Genomic DNA, 27,699 nt, shown 5'->3' with positions numbered 1-27,699 from the left:
AAAACGTCACTGGGGGCAGCCAGCCAATTTGTCGCTCACGTGATAAATTACAGGAAGTTAGATTAGTGTCCGTTTACACGGACAAACGCACGATTACAGTTTTGTTCATTTAAAAAGAAACATGACGCACTGAAACTCTGAAGTCTATTTTCTCTCCTCTCTGTTTTGTGATGGGCCCATAGCCGGGCCGCTGATAAAGCAGGGGAGGACAGTATACCCTGGTAGTAAAGCTGTTGATAAGCTAACAACACTGGTGAAGCTAATTTAACGCTAACTCTTGATAAAGCTTCATTAAACGGCTTCATTAATTCGTCACAACATGGAGAGAAATGAAGTATCTCTGTCCGTCACATTGTGTTTAAATTAACTTGTGTGTGTTTAGTTGAAATTCTGTCGGACAGACACTGGAGTGTAACATAACTTTATGGAATTTTTGAATATTTTATGCCATTAGTCAGAGACAGTCTTAAGTGAATCTTTTATTTATTCTCAACAGAAACATCAGCAATATTGGATTAAATATACAGGGATGATGACAGTGATGATGACAGTGATGATGACAGAGATAACGACAGAGATGACGACAGAGATGATGACAGAGATGATGACAGTGATGATGACAAGGATGATAACAGGGATGATGACATAGATAATGACAGTGATGATGACATGGGATGATGACAGTGATGATGAAAGTGATAATGACAGTGATGATAACAGAGATGATGACAGTGATGACGACAGAGATGACGACAGTGATGATGACAGAGATGATGACAGTGATGATGACATATATGATGACAGAGATGATGACATAGATGATGACAGTGATGATGACATAGATGATGACAAGGATGATGACAGGGATGATGACATAGATGATGACAGTGATGATTAGAGAATTGACAGGGATGATGACAGAGATGATGATCGAGATGATGACAGTGATGATGACAGAGATGATGACAGTGATGATGACAGGGATGATGAGAGAGATGCTGACAGTGATGACGACAGAGATGATGATACTGATGATTACAGAGATGATGACAGTGATGACAACAGAGATGATGACAGAAATTACAGATGATGACAGAGATGACAACAGAGATGACGACAGTGATGATGACAGAGATGATGACAGTGATGACGATATTGATGACGACAGTGATGATGACGTAGATGATGACAGTGATGATGACAGAGATGATGACAGTGATGATGACAGAGATGATGGCAGTGATGATGACAGTGATGATGACAGTGATGACGACATAGATGATGACAGAGATGATGACAGAAACAACAGATGATGACTGAGATGATGACAGTGATGATGATATAGATGATGACATTAGATGATGACATTAGATGATGACAGAGATGACGACAAAGATGATGACAGCGATGATGACAGTGATGATTACATAGATGATGACAAAGATGACGACAGAGATGATGACATAGATGATGACAGTGATGATGACATATATGATGACAGAGATGATGACATAGATGATGACAGTGATGATGACATAGATGATGACAAGGATGATGACAGGGATGATGACATAGATGATGACAGTGATGATTAGAGAATTGACAGGGATGATGACAGAGATGATGATCGAGATGATGACAGTGATGATGACAGAGATGATGACAGTGATGATGACAGGGATGATGAGAGAGATGCTGACAGTGATGACGACAGAGATGATGATACTGATGATTACAGAGATGATGACAGTGATGACAACAGAGATGATGACAGAAATTACAGATGATGACAGAGATGACAACAGAGATGACGACAGTGATGATGACAGAGATGATGACAGTGATGACGATATTGATGACGACAGTGATGATGACGTAGATGATGACAGTGATGATGACAGAGATGATGACAGTGATGATGACAGAGATGATGGCAGTGATGATGACAGTGATGATGACAGTGATGACGACATAGATGATGACAGAGATGATGACAGAAACAACAGATGATGACTGAGATGATGACAGTGATGATGATATAGATGATGACATTAGATGATGACATTAGATGATGACAGAGATGACGACAAAGATGATGACAGCGATGATGACAGTGATGATTACATAGATGATGACAAAGATGACGACAGAGATGATGACATAGATGATGACAGTGATGATGACATAGATGATGACAAGGATGATGACAGGGATGATGACATAGATGATGACATAGATGATGACAGTGATGATTAGAGAATTGAGAGGGATGATGACAGAGATGATGACAGTGATGACGACAGAGATGATGACAGTGATGACGATAGTGATGACGACAGTGATGATGATATTGATGACGACAGTGATGATGACATAGATGATGACAGTGATGATGACAGAAATGATGGCAGTGATGATGACAGTGATGACGACATAGATGATGACAGAGATGATGACAGAAACAACAGATGATGACCGAGAAGATGACAGTGATGATTAGAGAATTGAGAGGGATGATGACAGAGATGATGATCGAGATGATGACAGTGATGACGACAGAGATGATGACAGTGATGACAACAGAGATGATGACAGTGATGACGATATTGATGACGACAGTGATGATGACATAGATGATGACAGTGATGATGACAGAAATGATGGCAGTGATGATGACAGTGATGACGACATAGATGATGACAGAGATGATGACAGAAACAACAGATGATGACCGAGATGATGACAGTGATGATGATATAGATGATGACATTAGATGATGACAGAGATGACGACAAAGATGATGACAGCGATGATGACAGTGATGATTACATAGATGATGACAAAGATGACGACAGAGATGATGACATAGATGATGACAGTGATGATGACATAGATGATGACAAGGATGATGACAGGGATGATGACATAGATGATGACATAGATGATGACAGTGATGATTAGAGAATTGAGAGGGATGATGACAGAGATGATGATCAAGATGATGACAGTGATGACGACAGAGATGATGACAGAAATGACAGATGATGACAGTGATGACGACAGAGATGAAGAGATGACGACATAGATGATGACAGAGATGATGACATAGATGATGACAGAGATGATGACAGTGATGATGACATAGATGATGACAAGGATGATGACAGGGATGATGACAGAGATGCTGACAGTGATGACGACAGAGATGATGATACTGATGATGACAGAGATGATGACAGTGATGACAACAGAGATGATGACAGAAATTACAGATGATGACAGAGATGACGACAGAGATGACGACAGTGATGATGACAGAGATGATGACAGTGATGACGATATTGATGACGACAGTGATGATGACAGTGATGACAACAGAGATGATGACAGAAATTACAGATGATGACAGAGATGACGACAGAGATGACGACAGTGATGACGACATAGATGATGACAGAGATGATGACAGAAATAACAGATGATGACCGAGATGATGACAGTGATGATGATATAGATGATGACATTAGATGATGACATTAGATGATGACATTAGATGACGACAAAGATGATGACAGCGATGATGACAGTGATGATGACAGAGATGACGACAGTAATGATGACATGGGATGATGACAGAGATGATGACAGTGATGACGACCTAGATGATGACAGTGATGACGACATAGATGATGACAGAGATGACGACAGAGATGATGACAGAGATGATGACAGAAATGACAGATGATGACATATATGATGACAGAGACGATGACATAGATGATGACAGCGATGATGACATAGATGATGACAAGGATGATGACAGGGATGATGACATAGATGATGACAGTGATGATTAGAAAATTGACAGGGATGATGACAGAGATGATGATCGAGATGATCACAGTGATGACGACAGAGATGATGACAGAAATGACATATGATGACAGATGATAACAGAGATGATGACAGTGATGAAGACAGAGATGACGACAGTGATGATGACAGTGATGATGACATATATGATGACAGTGATGATGACAGTGATGACGACAGAGATGATGACAGAAATTATGACAGTGATGATGACAGAGATGATGACAGAGATGACAGATGATGACAGATGATGACAGTGATGATCGAGATGATGGCAGTGATGATGACACAATTACACAGAATGGGGTCATTTATCTCTGTATGATGTCCAGTTCAAAAGTTATTCAGATTTTCAATTTTTTCGTCAGAAATCTATGCTGCAAAAATGGCTGCGGAACAGACCCTTGGCGCAATATTTCATGTTGGGAACATCAAAATTTGTTTACTAGACACCTTGAGGATTAGAAAAAACTAAGTTCAAAAAATGTATCCACGGGGTGCACGGAGACCCTATCTTCCTACTAGACTATATGTCCGAGAAAAAAATGAAGAGAAAGACAGCAGATATAGCATCCTTCTTCAGTACGAGGAGTAAGAAGAAGCCAGCTGAGGAGATGACAGAAAGGGTGAAGAAAGCACAGAGAGACAAGAGTGGGAGGGAGGAGCCCCCTGGGAGCACTAGCTCAAGTGGACCTCCAGGTATACCAACTGTCTCACTACTTTACCAATAGTGTAATCTTTTTGTTATTTTTACCTGCAGGAATAAGAAAATTTTTTAGATACATCAAATATTATTCAACCACTGCCTTAATCACTTGTAATGTCGAGTTTTGTGTTGTATTTGGCCTGAAATAGCCCCTTATTTTGTAGTTAGACAGTTTTTAGTTCATAGTGATTTCTGAGCCATGAGCCATTCTATTGTTATGACCCTCCGCCCGCCCCGTAGTTTGAGAAATAAGTCAGTGATGCAGCTGCAATGTTATGGATAGCATGCGGAAACAGACCTCCGTGAGCAGAAATTGATAAAGAAAATGGTCTTTTAAATGGCAAATTCAGTCTCAAAGCTCTGCTAGATGGTTCTCTGGACAAGACAAAAGTTAATTGTATTTACTGTCGATGTGAACTGAGTTACCACTGGCAGTTTTTCTGCTACATACATTCTGTGCAATTAAACGACTATGCTCCAAATGAACGACAGTCGTTCGCCCGCTCTCCTTGTTGAGAAAGAGCAAATGGACTGTACTTATATAGCGCTTTTCTAGTCTTTTTTACCACTCAAAGCTGCTTTTACACTACATGTCACATTCACCCATTCATACACATATTCACACACTGATGGGAGAGGCTGCTACCTAAAGTGCCCAACTGTCAATCAGTTATCACATTCATACTCATTGGCCACAGGGAGCAATTTGGGGTTCAGTGTCTTGACCAAGGAGACTTCGACACGTAGCCTGAGGGAGCTGGGGATCAAACCTCCGACCTTCCGACTGAAAGATGACTGACTCTACCACTGAGCCACAGCCTCCCCATATGCAGTTCATTACCAATGTAATCATTCCTACTGTGTATCTCCGTGTGTAATGCATTGATTGTTGCTGTTTATAAAGCTTACAAAAGATGCAGATTTCATTCGGTAACGATCGACCGTTTGGATCGCTACATCATTAATAAAGTCCCTCGTGCACACGCGACTCACGTGTTGTGAGAACTGAATTGCGAGAGAAAATATTTAACTTTTGTGACTTAAACAGACTGCTGATGAAGACAATCAACACAGCAGACAGAGACAGACAGAAAGAGGGGGCGGGGCAAGCAGCTGTGCAGAGAGCATAGACTGTATAAATAATGGACGTAGTCTCAGTGACGTCACCCACTGGTTTCTGAAGCAGCGTTTTGAAGCCCGAATTGCGCCGCCACTGGGGGTCGCCATATTGGAAACGCCAGAGCCGGCTAATCCAGAGGCAGGCAAGGAGGCGGAGCGCTACCGAGCTAAAGCCTATGGCTGAGCTCTATGGGCGGGCCGCATGAATCAGCCAGCTACAGCTATGAAGCTAGGCTATATGCTCCTCAGCGTAGCTAGTGGTTATTATCCATAGACTGTATAAATAATGAATGAGCTAGTTTGACTTTGCCGGGAGGAGATTCTGTCGGTGACTGACTGCAGGTGTTTATTTATCAGACTAAAGAAGTAGCGGACTCGCTGCTAGCTAGCCCGGTTAGAGAGCGGCGAGCCGACACCTAACAGGAAACTTAAAATAACCGATCTTCTCATCACTGCAGTCCACTGTAATCTTTAAACTCCTGACTCCTATTTACTGGCCGACGATTAAATAAATGTTTGATAAACACTGCACAGGCTAACGAGCAACTAGAGCGAGCACAGTATACCTTCTACTTAGTGCTAAAAATATTTCAGTACCGTAACTCTAACATTTAACTCACCGAAAAGCTGGAGCTCAGACTTCTTGCACAGCCATAAAGTTCCATAAATCCCACAGAGACAGATTATTTGTTTAAACTTTGAATGAAAGAATCCCCAAAAGTCTCCAACCGCACAAACAGGTAAGGTTAAGCACAGTGTCTGTGTTGACATCTAGCAGACAGCCAGCAGGATCCACCTGTCAATCAAGTGATCCAGCCCCTATGATTTAAGGCTTAACATAATTAAAACGGGTGTGTTATAAAAAAAAATAACCCCCCCGTACAGTTATCTTGAACAATAAAATTAGCTATTTATAGCAAACCTGTTTTTGTTTATTTCTGCTGTAAACATTGGCATTTTCCCACCTGCTGTAATGTTATTTCCTGTTTTCTGGAGCCAGCCTCAAGTGGCCACTCAAGAAACTGCAGTTTTTTGCACTTCCGCATTGACTTTGATGTGGCTCAGTGGTAGAGACGGTCGTCTTTCAATCGGAAGGTCGGAGGTTCGATCCCCAGCTACCTCAGGCTACATGTCGAAGTGTCCTTGGGCAAGACACTGAACCCCAAATTGTTCCCGGTGGCATAGCCAATGGGTATGAATGTGATATCTGATTGACAGTTGGGCACTTTAGTAGCAGCCTCTGCCATCAGTGTATGAATGGGTGAATGTGATATGTAGTGTAAAAGCAGCTTTGAGTGGTCGCAAAGACTAGAAAAGCGCTATATAAGTACAGTCCATTTACCATTTACTTAATTTTTCACCGGAGGTTGCCGCTTGGGCAGAGAGCAGAGGTGCAGGTGTGTTGGGGGGACTGAAGCAAAGCAAAGTGATCCGATTAATGTACTTTGTGAAGTAAAATGTGAATTAAGGTGAAGAAGAGAGTACAATTAAACTGTGGAAGTAAGAAATAAGCATCTAGAAAGAGGGTAATCCAGACTGAGTAAGTCTACATGTGATGTGCTTCTCACAGAAATCATTGAAATCATTGATGATTGCCATGTTATGCTTTCAGCATATTTTTTGAGCATGCAGTACCTCTGAGGTTATTCTGTAGAATATTCTGGGCAGTATTTGTCATTGTTTTGGAATGTTGCAGTAATAATAAGCATGCATTTGTATCAAGGAAGCATATTTGTCCATTCCCATGTTGATAAGAATATTTAAAACTTTACAAAATATTATTATATAATATAATTTAAGGTAAATTTACAACAGGCAAAAAATGTGCAATTAATTTGCGATTAATCACAAGTTAACTATGGACAACCATGCAATTAATCGAAATTAAATATTTTAATCGATTGACAGCCCTAGTATTTATGTTATAAAGAAAAATGACACTACTCTCTTTTCATGTGGGTTACAGAGTCACTGAACCAATGTGGTAAAAGTAGGAGTGGAGTTCTGTTTTGTTATGAGAAAATAGACTTAAAAGTCCCAAATAATAAAAAAGTATGATTGTCAATCGTTTACATTTACATAAAAACCCACTGCATTTATCTGGTATGATTTCCTGTATTTAAAAAAAAAAGAAGTTATCGCAATGTCAGTTTTTTCCAATATTGTGCAGCCCTAGTGCCAAGATAGAAGTGGAAAATATTGTTCTTATTACGTAAATATTACTGTGACTACTACAGAAAATTACATAGGATATTTATTACCACTGACTATTGGTCCAACAATTTGGCCCCATTATAGCACAATAACCATACACAGTCCAGCTAGGTTTCATCTATTCTAAATTATTCAAATAGACCTTTAAATGTTTGAAATTATATTATAAGTATATGGATATAATATATGGAATTTGTTGAATATACACTGAATTAAACACAAAGGACACAAGGACTTTTTGTTTGTCCTTTGCACAGAGACCGTGAGCTCTCTTGGCTTCAGCATCTTTTCTTGTCCAGATCCCAACAGAGGGGATTTAGGAGCTTACAGGACACTCTGCTCCATCTTAAATCAATTAAGGTGCTTCGTTTTGTCTGTGCTTTGTGTGCCTGGGGCTGTGTAGTGCTGTGGCTTGGTGGACAGTAAACACACCTTAAAGCCATGAAAGGTAAAGTTTAAAGTACAAGAGGGCAAATGCAATTAGTCAGTTCAAGCCCAATCCCAGAATCCAATGGCTATTGTCTGAGAATGGCTTCCAGTCTAGCCAGCTGTTAACAGATGAACGATTAAGGATTTCTGGTCCAGGACTTCTCTGTGATGCTTATTTTTTTACAGTCTGACTAGCAACTTGATACGCCAGAATTGTGGAGTGGAAAGATGACTTCTATGATTTGACTGTAATTATATGCAGATGTCTGTTTAAAGAGATTAACTACAGCTAAATCCTTGTCAGATGATAGCCGCTCGGACTTGCATTATGGCCAATGCTCTCCACACTTTTTTTTCCCATACAGCCAAAGCCTTCTGAATGGCAAGTAGACAATAAACTACAAAAGGAAACTAGAAAGCTTCCAACACCAAAAATCTTGTCCCTTGCCTACAAATTCTGTATTCATATGATACATTTGTGTAAATATATTACTAAAAACCTAGCTAATAAACTAATCAATAAAAAATTGGATTTTACATTCATGGAATTTTCCATTGTTCTCTATGAGCACTGGTTGGACGAGGCTTATACCATGGTAAACACCTCCCAAACATAGATTTGGTTTACAGGATTTAAACATTCAGAATCAGAATCAGCTTTATTGGCCAAGTATGTACACATACAAGGAATTTGGCTCTGGTTTAACTTTGCTCTCTATGTACACTTAAACATTAAATATTAAACTAATATGTACATTCCTACATTATCAAACTAGTATGTACAAGCCTACGAAAGACAATAGTGCAAATATGAGGAGTGCAACAATGCTGAAATATACTGTATAATGATTTTTTAAAAATTAAATTATGTAACAGATGGGTTAACATACATGAAGTATCCAGTATATACAGTAAAAAACTGTGTGCATAGATTCATGCCAGATATTTGGTGGCAGATCCAAACCATTAAGTGATGAAAGTGCAGAGAACAGATTGGATGATGGTGGTATAAAACATGATCAGCAGCTCCTGAGGCAGGTTGAACTTCCTAAGCTGGCATAGGAAGTACATCCTCTGCGGGGCCTTATTCCTGACAGTGTCTATGTGGGAGGTCCACTTCAAGTCCTTGCAGAAAGTGGATCCCAGGAACCCGAAGGTGTCCACAGTAGACATGGTGCTGTTGAGTATGGTTGTGTAAGGGGGCTTCTCCTGAAGTCCACTGTCATCTCCACATTCTTAAACAAGTTGAGCTCCAGACGGTTCTGATGGTTCACCAGAGAACCAGCTGGTCCACCTACCATTTGTATGCATACTCGTCACCGTCCCAGATGAGGCCGATGACCGTTGTGTCGTCAAAGAAAATGTCCCAATGAAAATCTACAATGAGAGTTTCAAAATCTCTGAAGTAAGACTGTCAATCAACTCAATCAATCAAATTTTATTTGTATAGCGCCAAATCAAAGAGCAAAGAAGGCAAAGAGAGAAACAACAACATATGTTCTTGTTACAACAACAACATATGTCCTTGTTACATGAACAACAACAGACACATACTTATGGTAACAATGCCAATAATAGTGGTAGACTAGGGTGAAGATTAGCAAAATAAATAGATAAATAAATTGGCGAGAGAAGCAGAGTAATGATAAAGGCTGAGGTAATCGTAATTGTAACAGTTGAAGTCAGCAGGTCTACTATTAGCATTAGCAGCAACAATAATGATACTATGGGGAAGACTGGTGTTAGTAGTTGTTGCAGTTGAGAAGGTCCACAGCAGCAGGTGGTCTGCAGCAACGATCTCCAGGAACCTTCAAGACAAGGGAGCACGAGAACTCCCGGGAAGATATATGGTTAGTAATGTTAATGGGACCAGATGTGGGATATACACTTAAAAATATAAGATTTCTTTGTCTATTTATTGTTTTATTTAACATTATTTGGGTTGTTTCACTACCTTAGATCTGTGAAATGTTCCACTGTTCAAGTGTTGTTTGTCATGTTCTGACATTAAAGAACTCAGGAGCAAAAATCAGCGTTTAAACTTGGCTGGATGAGGAGGGGGCACGTCCCACCAGTTTATTGTGAAGTTGAGGCTTGATAGATATGATATTCGTTTAACCGTTTATAAAAAAGCATCTTCCCTGGAGTAAGCCAGCAAGAGCAGCTCGTCAAGATAAACACTCTCATCTGCCCAGCCCAGATTGTCTTGTGGGGAAAGTGTGACCATATGTGCTGGGGTTAAGCCTCGGACAGCCGTATTGTGATTTAACCCCTGGTTATAACAATAATAGTCACCTAATGTCAAAGTAATATTTGCAGACTGTATGAATTTAATTTATGTTGTGTCAGTCTCGTGGCCACACATTATTTTTTCTTCAGATGTCACCAGAGGGGCGCCGTACTTTCTCTGTGTTTCGCTCCTTTATTGTTTTTGGTCATTGGCAATTCTGTCATTGAATTTTAGGTGATTAAACAAATTGGTCATGTTATGTGTAACAAATCAAACAGTATTTGTTGTTGCTCCTCGTCAGACTCTTTGAAACCAAGTGTTTCCAAACAACAGAATTACTTTGCAGTCTTATTTTGAGCCGTACTGTGCACGGGGCCACACCCAGGCCCAGAGGTGAATACTGGCCCGCTTCAGAGATGGCCCAAATCTTATGGCCCGTCCTGTACACGGACCACTCCCAGATCCTTAGGGAGGGAGTCTGTCCAGTGAGGGAGCACATGCCTTTTTTTAAATTTATTTTTTATTTATCTTTTTATAAATTATTTATTTATTATTATTTTTTTTATTTTTTTTTATTATATACACCCCCCCTTTTCAAAAGTGCAGAGGTAACCCCACTCTACATGACTCACTGTCATGTCAAAATAAATAAATAAATAATCAAATAAATAATAATAATAATAATAATAACAACAATAGTAATCGAACATATTAATCTATAATAATAATGATAATACTAATAGTAATAATAATAATAATTATTATTATTATCATTATAATTATAATGATAATAATAGTAATAGAAACAAGAAAACAAAACAAGACAAAGCAAAACAAAACAAACCAACATATATATATACATACCTGCAATGTGGCTGCATGTGTATTGATAATGAGGGTTTTTCTAATTGTTAGTTACAATAGATACAATATTACATATTATACAATGTTATAAATAAATAAATTATAAATAGATAGAAATATAATAATGATCAATAAATGCGTTAATAACATTTGAAAAGAAAACAGGGAAAAAAGATAAACAAACAAACAAACAAAAAGGAATAATAATAATGTAATAAAAGTACATTTTAAAAAAGTAGAAATTTGTGGTGATTAGGTTGTTGGCTCTGAAAATCAATCGTAGTAATAATATTATGATTAATACTACAATGTATACATATTTATAATTATATTTATATTTATGAAATTATAAATTCATAAATAGGGTTGGTAGATAGAGCTCATTGGCGTTGTGCGTGGGGTCAGAACTCAGTGGTGGTAGTTTTGTAACTTAAGAAGACTAAGGAATGGGTTCCAGGTTTTGTTGAAAGACGATTTTTTTTTTTTTAATAATTGTTGGAAGCCAAAATTGTAATTGAGATTAAAATTCAATTAATCAGGCAGCCCTCTTGGCTGTGATGACAAGGAGCTCAGTCTTGGATAGATTGAGCTGAAGGTGGCGTTCTTTCATCCATTAAGATATATCGGCAAGGCATGATGAGATCCATGCCGGGACTGTAGTGTCATCTGGTGGGAAGAGCTGGGTATCGTCCACTTAGCAATGGTTTGAGAAACCATGGGAGCAAATGATTGCACCAAGTGAGGTGAAATACTGTATATTGAAAAGAGAAGGGGACCAAGCATTGACCCTTGAGGCACCTCTGTGGATATGCTTTGGGGTTGGACACTTCTCCATTCCAAGATACTCTAAAAGATATCCCTGAGAGGTAGGACATGAACCAGTGGAGAGCACATCCTGAGATACCAAACTCAGAAAGAGTGGAGAGGAGGATTTGGTGGTTCACTGCGTCAAAAGGCAGCTGACAGATTTAGCAGCAATAGAGCTGAGGACTGTACAGCAGCTTTCGCCAGACGCAATGATTCTGTTACTGACAGTAGTGCAGTTTTGATAGAGTAGTCATAAGATAAGATAAGATCATCCTTTATTGATCCCCAGGGGGGAAATTCGGGTGTTACAGCAGTACCAAGACAAAATAGCAAGTCAGTTGATGCAGTATAAAAAAAAAAAATTGAATAGATAGATGAATAAAAAATAAAAAATACGAGGGCTATACAACTGTTATACAAGTAGGAGTAAGTTACAAGACAAGTAAAGTGACAAGTTAAAGTGACAGTTGTGGGATAAAATGACATGGTATGCAGGATGAGGTAATACAGTATGGTATGAGCTCTAAGGTTTATGATATGGTACAATATAAGGTGCAGTAAAAAGTGCGTTAGTAGAATCACGATAAAGATTTCAATTATAGAAATGGATGGTAAATGGTAAATGGACTGTACTTCTATAGCGCTTTTCTAGTCTTTGCAACCACTCAAAGCTGCTTTTACACTACATGTCACATTCACCCATTCACAAACACATTCATACACTGATGGCAGAGGCTGCTACCGGGAGCAATTTGGGGTCATGAGTTTCTAGTTTAGTTCTGGTTGTCTTGTATTTTGGTGAGTTCTCATTGTTTAGTTTTGTATTTAGTTTATTCTGTGTTCTTGTCAATTTACTCTTGTTTAGTTAAGTATTTCACTTGTGTCTCTTTGGTGAGATCATTTCCTGTTTTACTTTGTCACTTTGTCTCTCGTGATGGTCCACACCCTGCCTTTGTGTTTCCCGCTTGTTTGATTATGTGCCCTGCCCTGATTGTTTTCACCTGCCCCTTGATTGTCTCACCTGTGTCTGATTAGCCTCACCTCCTAAGTTTATTTAGTCTCTGTGCTCCTTGTCTCTGTGCTGGTTCATTGTCTTTGTCGTGTTACCTGTGGACTTTTCTTATCTTGTGGATTTTCCTGTTACCTTGTGGCTTCCCGTTGTTGCTCCTGTGCGTTTCCAGGTTTTCCTTTGGAATATTCTTTTACCTTGACTGTGAGATTTTTTTGTTATACCATTTGGTTTTCTCTTTTGTCTTTTGTTGGATTTAAGATTTTGTTTTTGCATTTTTTGCCTCAGTTTATTAAACTCCTTACCATTGTCTGCACCAGGGTCCTTTACCTTTTTATTTTACCCAAAACCGTGACAGAATTAACCAGCCAAAGATGGACCCAGCGGTCTTGGACAATTTAGATTTATTTCAAAGATTAAATATTTTCAAAACATTTTTAGGGAGGTGAAAGGAGATTTTGATCCTGAGCAGTCTTCCTGGACTGGGACTTGCTTGGCCATTTTCCCTGGCTCCAGTGGGGGCACCAGGAAAAGACGCGGCCATCATGGCTCTCGTCTTCCTCGCCTCTCTCCCCAGTGCCTCCACTGCCTAGCTCCCTGGTGACACCTGCCCCATGTGTTCCGGTCAGAGGTCCTGCCGACTCCTGCCCTTGTGTACCGGTTGGAGGTCCTGCCGACTCCTGCCCCTGTGTTCTGGTCGGGGGTCCTGCCGACTTCTGCTCCTGTGTTCCGGTTGGAGGCCCTGCCGACTTTTGCTCCCCGGGTCCAGTCGGCTCCCCTGCCGACTCCTGCTCCCCGGGTCCAGGTGGCTCCTCTGGTCCAGCAGGAGGATTCCCCTCCTGGCTCTCCGTCGGCGTCCCGGCTGACACCCCCTCTGGTCCAGCTGGAGGATTCCCCTCCTGGCTCTCCGTCGGCATCCCGGCCGACACCCCCTCTCGCCCAGCTGGAGGATTCCCATCCTGGTTCCCCGTCGGTGGTCCGGCCGACACCTGACCCTGGTTCCCCGTTGGTGGTCTGGCCGACACATGCACCGGGTTCTGGTTCCCTGTTGGTGGTCCGGCTGACCCTAGTTCCTGGTTCCCCGTCGGTGGTCCGGTTGACACTTGCTCCTGGTTCCCCGTCGGCGGTCCGGCTGACACCTGGTTCTGGTTCCCTGTTGGTGGTCCGGCTGACCCTAGTTCCTGGTTCCCCGTCGGTGGTCCGGCTGACACCTGCTTCTGGTTCCCCGTTGACACCTGCTTCTGGTTCTCCATCGGCGGTCCGGCCGACACTTGCTCCTGGTTCCCCGTCAGTGGTCCAGCCGACCCTAGCTTCTGGTTCCCCGTCGGCAGTCCGGCCTGGTCCGCCCCCTGCCCGTCCTCCGGAGAGGCTCCGCCAGCCTGGCCTGCCTCCTGGCCGACCTCCCGAGAGGCTTTGTTTGCCTGGCTGCCCTCCAGGCCTCCCTCCAGATATGCCCTGGCCATTTGCCCTGCCTCCAGGCCGTCCGCCTGAAGGTTTGGACTCTGCCCCGTCTCCAGGCCGTTCAGCCTGAAGGCTTGGACTCTGCCCCTTAGCAGCCTCCTGGCTGTCCGAACGTTTAACTTTACCTCCTCTGCATTTTTTGCCTCAGTTTATTAAACTCCTTACCATTGTCTGCAGCTGGGTCCTTTACCTGTTTATTTTGCCCAAAATAGTGACATTTAGTGTCTTGCCCAAGGACACTTCGACATGTAGCCTGAGGGAGCTGGGGATCAAACCTCCGACCTTTCGATTGAAAGACGACCGACTCTACCACTGAGCCACAGCCACCCTATTATCGTATAATATAATATAGTATAGTGTAATGTAATATAGTATACCACATGGTATGGTAACAATAACAATATCGTAATAATGTACATTATGAACATATACATACATAATACTACAATATAACACACTATATTATATACTATACTATACAACAGTGACCAGTAAATATACTTGTATAAGATAAGAGAAAGTAGTAAGTACAGTACAGTATATGAAGATATAACCACCTGGTAGATATTACAGTATATGGCAGGTATATAAGTAAATCAGCATATTCAATGAGGTGAGAGTGATGAGAGTCCTGTAATAGAAATCAGCAGGATGACATGGCTTCCATTGCTGTTATACAGTGTGATGGCAGTGGGCACAAAGGAGCGCCTAAAGTGCTCAGTTCTGCACCTGGGTGGGATGAGGCGCTGGCTGAATGTGCTGCCCATCTGCCACAGCTCATCATGGAGAGTCCTGCTTAAAGCCAGATTGATTTGGGTTGAAAAGATTGTTCTTGGACAAGAAGTCAGAGACTTGATTAAAGACAAGCAGTCAAGTATTTTTGACAGGAAGGGTAGAAGTGAAATTGGTCTGTAGTTTTCAACCTGGTTTGTGTTGAGGGTGGGTTTTTTGAGACAGTGAAGAGTTGACAATGTGCGTGACTGCAGGATTAAGTGTGGGGGAAATGGTCTGGAGGAGGTTTGAGGGTACTGGGTCCAGTGGACAGGTGATTGGCCAAGAGTTCAGCAAAAGCTTGGAGACTTCCTCCTCGGTCAGAGAGGAGAATGAGGCGAGTGAGGATCTTTTAGCTGATGGCTGCAGGCTGAGTTTCTCAGGCTCAGAGAATTGATTTCTGATGGTAGAAACCTTATTTGTAAAGAATGTGGCTAGCATGTCTGGAGTGAGCAGAGTGGAGGTTGGGGGAGGCATTGGATAGAGGAGTGAGTTAAAAGCAGAAAACATTTTCCAAGCATCAGTGGCATCGTAGATCTTGTTTTGATAATATTATAGTGTTCTCCCTTTTGGACACAGTAGTAGACAGTTGTAACATTAACTGTTCTTAATCTTTTTGGGAAGCAGTAAACTAAAAACAAAACCAAATCAAATTATCAGCTCTCCGGACTCCAGGACCATCAGTACCAGCTCTCCTCAAGGCTGTGTTCTTTCCCTTCTGCTCTTCTCCCTGTACACCAACAGCTGCACCTCCAGTCTTCAGTCCATCAAGCTCCTGAAGTTCGCGGACGACACGACCCTCTATGGACTCATCTCTGGTGTTGCCACTGCCAAGGACAAGGGCAGGCTGCAGCATATCATCCGTTCTGCAGAGAGGGTGATTGGCTGCAATCTGCCATCTCTCGAGACCTCTACACCATAAGGACCCTGAGGCCTGCAGGAAAGATTGAGGTCGACCCCTCTCATTCCGGACACAGTCTCCTTGAGACCCTCCCCTCTGGCAACAGGCTGCGGTCCATCAGGACCAAAATCTCCCGACTCAGGAACAGTTTCTTCCCCTCTGCTGCCAGCCTCATCAACAAGGCCCTGACCCCACCCACCCCACTTGACATGGACTCTCATCCAGCCCCTCAGTCACTCAAAATTTCATTTCATTCAGACTATATGCGTTACATTAACGCACACTTGATTTTTATATTGTCTGTACACTGCACTATTTTTAATTTTTTACTGTAAGCTTTTTGCCCTTACTAATATCCTGCACATCTGTACAGTTTTTAATTACACCTGTTGTACATATTTTGTAATATACGTTTTTATTTTTATACTTTTATTCTTAGTGCCTATTTTTTATCTTATTCTATTTAAGTATTTTACTTATTTTTCTTCTAGTTCTGTGTTAATTGTTCTGCACCAAAACACCAAAACAAATTCCTTGTATATAAACCTGCTTGGCAATAAACCCCGATTCTGATTCTGATTCTGATTCTGAAATTATCTGTATTTGTTCGTTCCTAAACTAATTTTGTCTGTTCTTTTAATTTGTGATTTTTTTTTTAATTCATCAACTATCTGTATGTGTTTCAACCTGGTACCTTTTCTGGGGATGTACACATCCTCTTCCTGGGGTCCGTTTCACAAAGCTGGTTTATTGAAAACTCTGAGTCTGTTAACCCTGAAATGAGGGAAACTCTGAGTTTTCCGTTTCACAAAGGGAGGTAACTCAAACCAGAGAAAGAGGGGTAACTCTAGCCTGTTTCACAGAGAGAGGTAACTTAAGCTCTCGGTCAGTTACCGTAGTAACAGACTCTATGAACCTAACCTGGTCGGGAGCAGGTTTTCTTCAGGAAACTCAGAGTTTCGCTCTGTCTCCTTCCTCTAGAATACAAAAAACCCTCATTAGACTTCCTCATTCATTCAGCCCCTCTCATGCGTGTTTGAGCGGTTACAAATTGCTCTGACCCCTTTGCAAAAGTCTTTTATAATTATGATAAAAAAATCAAAAGACAGATCTGTGTCAAAGTCATAATTTTTTTATTTTTCCACCACCACTGCCGAGAGCACTCAAATAAGACGCTGTAAGTTATTGGATTTTTAAACTAACACAATTATGTTTAATCAACATAAATTATAATGTATGTGAAGTCAGAATCATGTTAGGGATAAAGCTAATGCACATTAAAACAGCCACTGAATGATATTTCATTAGTTTAATATTTAACATCTGACTGAAGTGAGGTTCAGCCATGAGCCTGTTCTGCCCGAGCCGCACCTTTGAATGACGTTTGATGAGTTTCCTATCTCAGAGTAGATCAACTCAGAGTTCAGGGTTAGACTCAGAGTTTGTTGAACCTGCTTTGTGAAACTGACCCTTGGTGTTGTCACTTTTCATAAGGTTGAGATTTATGATTGGACGGACCAATGACGATGATAAGTGGATGATTCCTTCTTTCAAGAGCTAAAATTATCAGATGCAGTGACTGCCATCCATTTAATAACTTTGCAATTTAAATAAGAGAATAAACTAGCTTTATTTGGCTATTGTTGGAAACTATTGCCCAACAATATAGAAAACATTATATGTTATGAGCCTAAAACCAAATTGTAATTAGTTTTTTTTCACCAATAAAGATTTTTCCATTTAATTCATAGTGACAAAATTATACAAACAAGTGCGTCTACTTGTCTTTGTATTTTAGCTGGTTCAGAAATTGATGTTTCTGTCACATTTAGAAACAGCTTCATGTTTATCATGTAACATGATGCCACAAGTATTTTATGCATACACAATTGCTGTTAACCAAACAAAAGAGAGGACATATTGATGAAACAAGAATGGTAGACGGAGGCAGGTGTGTGTTCATGTGCTTTGAAAGCTCTTTTCAAGTGAAACAGCTCTAAGTTATGGCACTTGATGACCTGTACAGTAAAAGTACACCAATCAGCTGACACAGTTAACAATTAAGAATGGCACAAAGCCATGGCCACTTTGGTAAAATCAATATTTGCAAAGCATCTGAAACATGTGAGCAGAAAATAAGGACCAAGGTGTGCAGTAGAAAAGGACCACAACTTTGACTTTACACCTTTGGCCATTTTTTTAAGAATTAGGAATATAAACATTACTGCTAAATAATTTACAAACCAAGCTGTGATATCTAAGAATATATAATGCATTTTCCTGTCTGCAGTTTCTTAACTTTGCAAACTGCATTACTACACAAAAACAGCAGTCCACAGCTATGCTAGTAGCTCTGTGATGCTGTGGGAACCATGAATGTTTGAAAAATAAAACATGGCATCCATCTATTAGCTACTATGGACCAACACTCTGGCACTGGAATTGTTTAAAGTGTATGCACATTTGATTTGTTTATTGAGAAGCAGTTTTTGCTGTACTTGTTTTTGTTACTGTTTACTTTCTTCTCTACATTTATTATTATGAATCAGTACAGCACGGCAATTTCCTTGTATTTTAAAACTAAACTGGAATTGAAATGATTCCAGCTCTATTTCTGATAAGTAGTCGTCCTAAAACTTGCAAAAACAAAATGCTGGTAGCTGTGGTGTTTTTTATAATTGTGGCTGTTGTTGCCATTCCCTGAAATTGCCATTCCCTGAAATGTCTCGCGATGTGAAATGTTTACTTGCTGTTTTTCAGAATCGGTGTACAACCGTCTGATTGTGTATGTTGGTGTGACATCTGAGTGTGCAGGCTGCTGTTGTAGTTAGTGTCTCACAATGTGCATGAACATGCATATCTATTGTGCACAATGTGTTTTCGTTTCTTTTTTATCATCAAGTGAAGTGCTTATCTTAATGGGCCCTAAGCCTGCTGGCTTGGTAACCTTTCACATTCAGGGAGCCAGACAGAGAGGTGTACAGAGAGAGACAGAGAAAGATCATGTGTGTGGAAGAGATAGCGCTAAAGGAAGCTAAAAGTACATCAGAGAGCGGAAGGTATTTCTGTAGGGGAGTAAGGAAGTGGAGGTGAGAAAGTAAAATAATGTGTAAGCACAATAAATAGATTTGTATGGAAATGTCTAAATTCAATGACCTGATTCCATGAACATCGTTACCATGAAATCATCATTCATCTTTGTTGCTTAAATGGTCATTGCTTTTGTGTTTCTGTGCTGCAGAACAACTGACAATTAAACAGTGCAGGGAATACTTTTGACTGATCATCCACTATGACCCTTCAGGCGTTTTGTTTATGATGGTCACCAGAATGTTAATGAATGTTATAACAAAATTATAATATGGTCCAAGGGCTTTAACTTCACACAGGACACCCAAATCCTTTCATAAAAGGCCAGTGTTAAAAGTTTTAAAATGCTGCTTCTTTAAAGCATACGCTCTCAAAAGCTATCTTTTGAATTTTAGCTTTACTCACAAAATGACAGCCATGATTGTGACCACTTATTTCTTGTTAAAGGTTTGAATGGGGATTTGTGAACGCAACAGTACGACCATGACAGTAGCTCAGAAAATAAGAAGCCAGTTTAATTCATATAAAGAAAAAAAACATGAAAAATGTTGTTGTGTCCTTTTAGTATCAGTGAAAAGCTATAGCTAAAGCTAGGGGAATTCACTTATGGCCGCTGATAGCTCCAGAAATTGCGCATCATTTGTTCCGTCTCAAGGTGCAAACACTGCCATAAAGTTTTGTAGATCTTTGCAGATTGCTTTTGTTTTGTGTCTGATTGTGGAGAGAAGCTGTCTGCACCTCCACTCTCTGCTGCGCGGTGCTGTGCTCTCAGGTATCAGCTGAGCGCACACTGATCGATCTCAACTCCATGCACAGATCGATGATGAGCAGGGAGAGGAGACAAGTGTTTACTAGTTTAACTATTCGAACAGAGCTTTATTTTTTAAACGAGTGTGCAACAGCAGCTTGTCCATATAATAATCCCCGCCCTGCGTAATTGCTCCAAAGTGTGCCCATGTGCCAGGGAAGAGCCTCGCACAGACCCGGACTGATTGGTCTCCCGATTATAAAAATAATGTCAATATATTGACAGATTGTTTTTACAGACAAATACATTTTTTGATCATACAAAAGGTGGAATTGTCGTCATGATCACTGAAAACCAGAGAGTGACAGCCCTTATAATACTGCGCCACAGTTACCACCCACTCTCTGCAGGCGGTAATATTTTCTCTCTAACTGCGTGTTGCTGTTAGCGCTGGCGTTTGTGAATTAGTTGCTCTTTGCCACGAGGCTCATTTGCATAGAAAGGGGCTAAATTTGCTCCGAATGTCTGCATAATGACTGATTTAAATACGCTCAAATGGCACTGGAGCACAGAGATGCTGTTTGCTCTGCAGCACAATTTGGGGTGCATTCAACCCTCTGCAGGTACTTTTTGTCTCATTTGCACAGGTTTAGCAGGCGCAAAAGCTGCGCAATCCTTTAGTGAATTCCCCCCTCAGTCTTTACAACATATCATATCTTAAAGTGGTACGATATAAGACAAAATTTTATAACAGAATAGGAAAACTCACAGCTTTCCTCTGATAATCCCCTTAATGCCCAAAACAACTCAAAAGATCATTGTTTGTAGTGAAAAAACATGATGGAATGACACATGGTGCAAAATGATCTATTATCTGTCTATCTTTTGAAAATTTACCTACATTTTTTTTTTTCTTCAACAAATAAAAAAATTATGTCAAATGTACACAGTCGCTGACAAGAACACACGTTACAATCGCCAAAACATTTCTTATTATGAATAACTGTCTGAAACTGAATACACTTTTTCTCTTCTTTTTCTGTTTATTTTATTTCTTACTTCTATCCCTTTTTTTTTTTTTACTCTTTTCTCCTTCCGTCCTGTCCCCCATTACAGGAAACAGTAGAATATGCCTTCCTGATCATTTTCACTATAGAGACATTTATGAAGATTATTGCCTATGGCCTGGTCATGCATCAAAACTCCTACGTCAGAAACGGCTGGAACATGCTTGACTTTGTCATCGTCATTGTGGGGTGAGTTGTAATATGCAAACATACACAGTCAAAGCATATGATAAACAACAATACTGACAATACTTAGACACAGTTAAATTATTTCCCTAATACACTTCATTAACACACGCATGCACGCACGTCAAGCATTCGCGTGGATCACCAACTTATTTACATCATGTCCAGTTGTACGATGACGATGACGTTTCAACACACACTGACATAGACCAACAAATACACACATACCACCTGGCCCCAGTTGGACTTTCATGCAAACTGTTATAAAGTGCAACAAATAAAAGGTAATACTAATTTGCTTCTTTCTGATTTGTCTCATCAAACTCTCTCTCCTCTAGATTGTTCAGTGTGGTTCTGGAGATGATAACCAAAGACGCTGACTCTGGTGGCCAGTCGGGAGGCAAACCTGGGGGGTTTGATGTCAAGGCCCTCCGAGCCTTTCGTGTTCTACGGCCCCTTCGCCTTGTCTCTGGAGTTCCCAGTGAGTTAACAGGAAATCACTTGTAGTTATCTTTTTTTTTTTTCAATTAAAGACCTGCTCATCGACAAGCTCAAGTATTTTTAATTACTCTGGTTGAATTACTATTTATTGAGGTTGAAGTTGGGCGTTGCTTTACTGTGAATACCCCATTTACTAGGTCACCTTATGTATCTTGGGTGAATTTATCAAACATATTGATGCATTTTATCCACATGATTCTGAGGTTAATGTACCTTACTGCTCCCAGCTGAAACTTCCTCAACATTGTGTTGTTAGGGCTGCATGGTTATGGCCAAAATGATAATCACGATTATTTTGATAGAGATATTATTAATTATTAATCACTTTCTTTATTTATTATTTATCAGATTATTTATCAATCAATCAAATTTTATTTGTATAGTGCCAAATCATAACCAGTTATGAGTTATCTCGAGACACTTTACAAAAAAGAGCAGGTCTAGACCGACTCTTTGTTATGTTATTTAAAGAGAGTCCCAACATGAATCACCATGAGTAGCACTTGGCAATATTCGGCACATTGGCAAGGAAAAACAGCCTTTTAACAGGCAGAAACCTCGAGCAGAACCAGACTCATGTTGAACAGCCATCTGCCTCGACTGGATGGGCCGAAAATGGTATAGAAGGAGATGCAGGATAGAGACAGGCAAAGAGAGAAACAACAACTTTTTTTCTGTTTACAACAACAACATATGTCCTTGTTACATCAAAAACAAGTAAAACATACTAATGGTTACAATGCCAATAATAGTGGTACACTAGTGTGAAAATTAGCAAAAAAATAAATTAGCGCGAGAAGCAGAGTAATGATAAAGGCTGTAGTAATCGTAATTGTAACAGTTGAAGTCAACAATAATGATACTATGGGGAAGACTGATGTAAGTAGTTGTTGCAGTCGAGCAGGTCCACAGCAGCAGGTGGTCTGTAGCAACGATCCCAAGGAACCTACAAGACAAGGGAGCACAAGAACTCCCGGGAAGATATATGGTTAGTAATGTTAATGGGACCAGAAGATACAGAGTTAATGAGCTGCATTAATATGACAGAGAGAGAGAGAGAGAGACACACAGAGACAGAGAGAGAGAGAGAGAGAGAGAGACTGTGAGAGAGAGAGGGAGAGAGAGAGAGAGAGAGAGAGAGAGAGAGAGAGAGAGAGAGAGAGGGAGAGACAGAGAGAGAGAGAGAGAGACACAGAGAAACACACACACAGAAACGGAGAGAGAGAGGAGCTTGGTGTGTCAGATCCCCCCGTCTAAACCTATAGCAGCATAACTATGGGCTAGTCCAAGCCTGGGCCAGCCCTAACTATAAGCTTTATCAAAGAGGAAAGTTTTAAGTCTACTCTTAAAAGTAGAGAGGGTGTCTACTTTTAAGTCTACTCTTAAAAGAAGAGAGGGTGTCTGCCTCCCGGACTCTGACTGGTAGATTATTCCAAAGGAGGGGGGCCTGATTATTGAAGGATCCACCTCTCTCACTACTCTCACGCCTGCATCCTGGGAGCACAATGTTCTAGAGGGGTAGTATGGCACTATGAGCTCTTTAAGATATGATGGTGCCTGACCATTAAGAGCTTTGTAAGTAAGAAGAAGGATTTTAAATTCTATTCTAGATTTTACAGGAAGCCAGTGCAGATATCAATTTTAGATGCAAAATGTATTTATTGTATTTTCAAATTAAAATAAACAGAGCACCGCCTTCAGTTCCATTTTGTGCTACATTCCGGCTCTTATACAAATTTTACATCAAACAAAGACTTAAAATGAGGTTATTTACCTAAATTTGGTGCATCTTTGCATTGGTGCGTTAATACAGATTTTCTTCTTTCTTTGAAAAATGGGCGTATGGGGTTTAATGCTGTACAGCCTTGCTGTTATGGATGTCTGACTTGATGCTGAACATGGATGGGAGGGTAAAGACATTATTCCTCTTGGCTTCATACACTTCAGTTGTGTTGCTTTGCGGCACAGACAAATGTTTCATGCACTCTTTGTATATATATTTTTTCATAACTTTTCCAAAATCTGAAATACCTAACAAATGACAACTGATGACAAGACGTTTCAAGAGACCAGATTTTTGTCTTGTGTTTTAGACACTCGACTTTTGAGTGTCCTGACTAGTCTATGTTTTTTACTCTTCCACTCTAAACTGCCTCTGCAGTTAGGCACTCATGACATGACATGCCAGCTCTTCCAAAAGTAAAGCCAAAACCTCTCGATCACCCACTAGGGTTGTGGCTGTTAGCTTGGAAAGTGTTTGACTTCAGAATCAGAATCGGGGTTTATTGTCAAGTAGGTTTACACATACAATGAATTTCTTTTGGTGTTTTGGTGAAGAACAATTAACACAGAACTAGAATAAAAATAAGTAGAAAACTTATATAGAATAAGATAAAAAAAATAGGCAATAAGAATAAAATATAAAAAACAATACATATAATACCAAATATATATAAGTGTAATTAAAAACTGTGCAGGATATTGGTGAGTGCAAAAAGCTTACAGTTTACTGTAAGTGGCACTGTTGATGAAGCTGAAATAGTTCTTGTGTCGGGAGGTTTTCGTCGTGATGGATCGCAGCCTCTTGCCAGAGGGGAGGGTCTCAGAGAGTCTGTGTCCGGCAGAGTTTTCTATGGGCTGAGCACACATTTTAAATGTAATATTGGTGTCAATCATGTTTAATTAATGTTGGGAAGCAAAAATCGTAATCAGGTTTAATAATTGATTAACTGTGCAACCCTGTAGTTGAAGTAGCACTTTTTTTTTAACACTGTCCTTATATTCTTAACTTGCTGTTTTTCCTCTGGCATATCTTATCCATCCGAGCCATTTGTAAAGAAATAATTAGTTTTCAAGCAGAAAAGTTTGCATTCCCTTATTCATAGTCTTCTATCATCTCTTACTTCAGATGCATAGTCTTGAACTTGTATTAAAGGGTACCACAACATTGAAAATTCCAGTTACCCTGAATGATCTTTGACAGCGGAATGGCACCTGTGGGGGTTGAGAGATTAATAATGACTTTAATAGGTTAATAGGTCAAGAAAAGCAAGGGCTTTCTACACAACACATTACAGTAGGACATTAAACATTTTCTCTTTTTCTTTTTTGCATCTTTATTGAGGCTGAAGTATCTCTATATCCCTTTATACCTTCCAAGATTTTATATATTTTTTTTATTGTTGTTGCTCTTCTTAATACTTTGGGCTCCATTACTTAGCCATAGACACGAGAGTAAGTGGGACATGTCATCAAAGAGAAACATTTTTGTCGTGTTCCATCGAAGTGTAATGCAAAGTCAGTCTTGACAACCTTAGAATAACCAGTTGGGGGTCTTTTTGTAGACAGACAGACAGACAGACAGACAGACAGACAGACGGATAGATAGATGGATAGATAGATAGATAGATAGATAGATAGATAGATAGATAGATAGATAGACAGACAGATACTTTATTTATCCTGAAGGAAATGTAGGCATCCAGTAGCTAACAAGACGTGAAATCACACATCTGTGAACCCAACCCCCACCCCCATTGAGCGCGTAAGAAAATAATAAAATTAGAGACAAAAATAAAGGCTATCTTTCTGCTAATTTAGCTTGATCTAATGAAAGAAATCCTCCTTTTTGTTTCACTTAGCATTTAACTTAAGCATTATGGTTTTCACTACTAAACCATTTCCTAAACCAAATCCCTTGTATGCGTACAAACCTGGCCAAAACTGATTCTGATTCTAGATTCTAGAAAGGGAGGGATAATGAAAAAGAGCAGCAAAAAATCGATAATTGATGGATTATTTTTCTGCTTTGACAAGTCAGAATGTCTGCAAGGTCTATTAGAGTATTGGGGATTTACTTTTCAGTCTTACATTATGGACTAATACAAATGAAAGACAAATTATCATATTTATAATAAAATGCAAAATGAAAGTTAGTATTTATTTTATTTATTACACACATACATACACCTGTACATGAGGTGGTAAAATACAGGCATACTACCATCTGGTGATTTCTGACTTTTGAGGTGATATTAACCTAGTTTATTGTGGTTCAGAACTTGGGGCATTGACTGTAACATTATATCAGAGCAGTTTCAGAGCTGTGAACTAACATTCATCACAGTATCAAGCTGCAAGTGTGGCCAAAGGGTGCTACATATTTATTATATAAATACTTAAAAAAAACAAAAAAACAAAATAAACAACAAAAACAAATGGAGTTCTGGCTTAAAGAAAAAAAAATACTGAGAAAATGAGGAAAGAGTTTTTTATTAGCATTAGTCTTTCCATTAATCATCATTGAGAAGGCGGCCACAGCATTCTTATAGCCTGTTAGGGTATTGGGAAACCACTCTGCTTAATTAACTCCAAGGGGGCGTTCCCCGGAGGACGTGACGTCATGTGAAAGAAAGAATTACAGTGTACAGAGATGTTAATGTGCAAATACACTGATAAAATGGTACTAAATGTTCAAGATGCATCATGTGCACAGTTTAGCAGTAAAATGAAAAGTGCAAATTTTAGCAGGAGCATAACAAAGTGCAGTTTGAATGAGATAGAGAGTTCCCTACTCGACAGAGGTGAGCTGTTGTACAGAGTTATTGCCTTGGGCAAGAAATATTTCCTGTATCTGTTCTTGTGAGAGTGGAGCTGCACCAGTCTGTTGGAGAAGGTGCTCCTCTGTTTGTCCAGCAGGTGAAAGGGAGAGGGTGGTACAGAGGTTTGCAAGTCTGTAAGCTGATGTTAATTTTAATGAAAGTTTTAATCAGTGTGAGCTCTATTCTGTATTCTCTTACTGCTTTTCTCATATGGATGGCATCTCAAATTGGTAAAACACTGGGTATATGTTTGTCCCCGTATATGAATCTGTGTTTTCTGTGTTTGTTTGCAGGTTTACAGGTGGTTTTAAACTCTATTATAAAAGCGATGGTTCCCCTGCTTCACATCGCTCTGCTAGTCCTCTTCGTCATTATTATCTACGCCATCATCGGCCTGGAGCTCTTCATTGGCAAAATGCATGCCACTTGCTATGTATTAAAAACAGGTATGGTAGTGCAGAGGCTCATTTTATCTTTAATTTTTGGTTTAGTTTGATTTTGGTTCTAATTTTTTCCCTACAGTTTTAGCCATGACACGTGCTTGGGGAGTTTCATCCAATATATTAGAATGGTGATAAACATCTTGATAAATCAAGTTCTTTATCAATGATCAGGCATAAACATCTTTTCTCAGGATAGACACAGGACTGAATGCCTGAGAATGAATGGACATACCTTGTTGATGATTGGTAGCAAGCTGCTAAAACAGGACAGAACAGCAGATGGTGGATTAAATCCAGTGATTAAATGACTAATATATGACTATTATGTAAACAGGCTTGACCTTTGCTCAAGCATGGCTTGCAACGTGGTAGAGTTATTTAAGAATAGGATAAACTGATGGATTGTTTTCATTATAAACTGGAAGTATGTTCACATGCTCAAAGTACGCACACACAGCATGAATCCAGCCACATTCTAAAACGACTGATGGACAGGAGCACAGCAGCTTGAGTCAAAGGGATAGGTGGGTAACCTACACGATTGTAGAGATAAATGGTCAGGGGTCCGTTTCACAAAGAAGGTTCAACAAACTCTGAGTCTAACCCTGAACTCTGAGTCGATCTACTCTGAGATAGGAAACTCTGAGTTTTCGGTTGCAGAACGGCTGATCAGAGTTAG

The 27,699-nt window shown here is 40.0% G+C and overlaps 1 protein-coding gene across 1 annotated transcript in view; it reads left to right on the top strand.

Moving 5' to 3' along the window:
* cacna1db (calcium channel, voltage-dependent, L type, alpha 1D subunit, b) overlaps nt 1-27,699 on the top strand; it is a 180,394-nt gene that overhangs the window by 45,415 nt on the left and 107,280 nt on the right. Inside the window, exons 4-6 of the mRNA XM_069659609.1 lie at nt 21,339-21,478; nt 21,814-21,956; nt 26,871-27,023. Of these exons, the coding sequence (XP_069515710.1) occupies nt 21,339-21,478; nt 21,814-21,956; nt 26,871-27,023 (436 nt within the window). The remainder of the gene's footprint in view (nt 1-21,338; nt 21,479-21,813; nt 21,957-26,870; nt 27,024-27,699) is intronic.

Source organism: Semicossyphus pulcher, unplaced genomic scaffold (genome assembly GCF_022749685.1).
Source record: "Semicossyphus pulcher isolate SPU_LCO1_2020_fin unplaced genomic scaffold, fSemPul1.0.p SCAF_13, whole genome shotgun sequence".
Classification (NCBI taxonomy): domain Eukaryota; kingdom Metazoa; phylum Chordata; class Actinopteri; order Labriformes; family Labridae; genus Semicossyphus; species Semicossyphus pulcher.
This window is presented reverse-complemented; position numbering and strand designations above follow the sequence as displayed.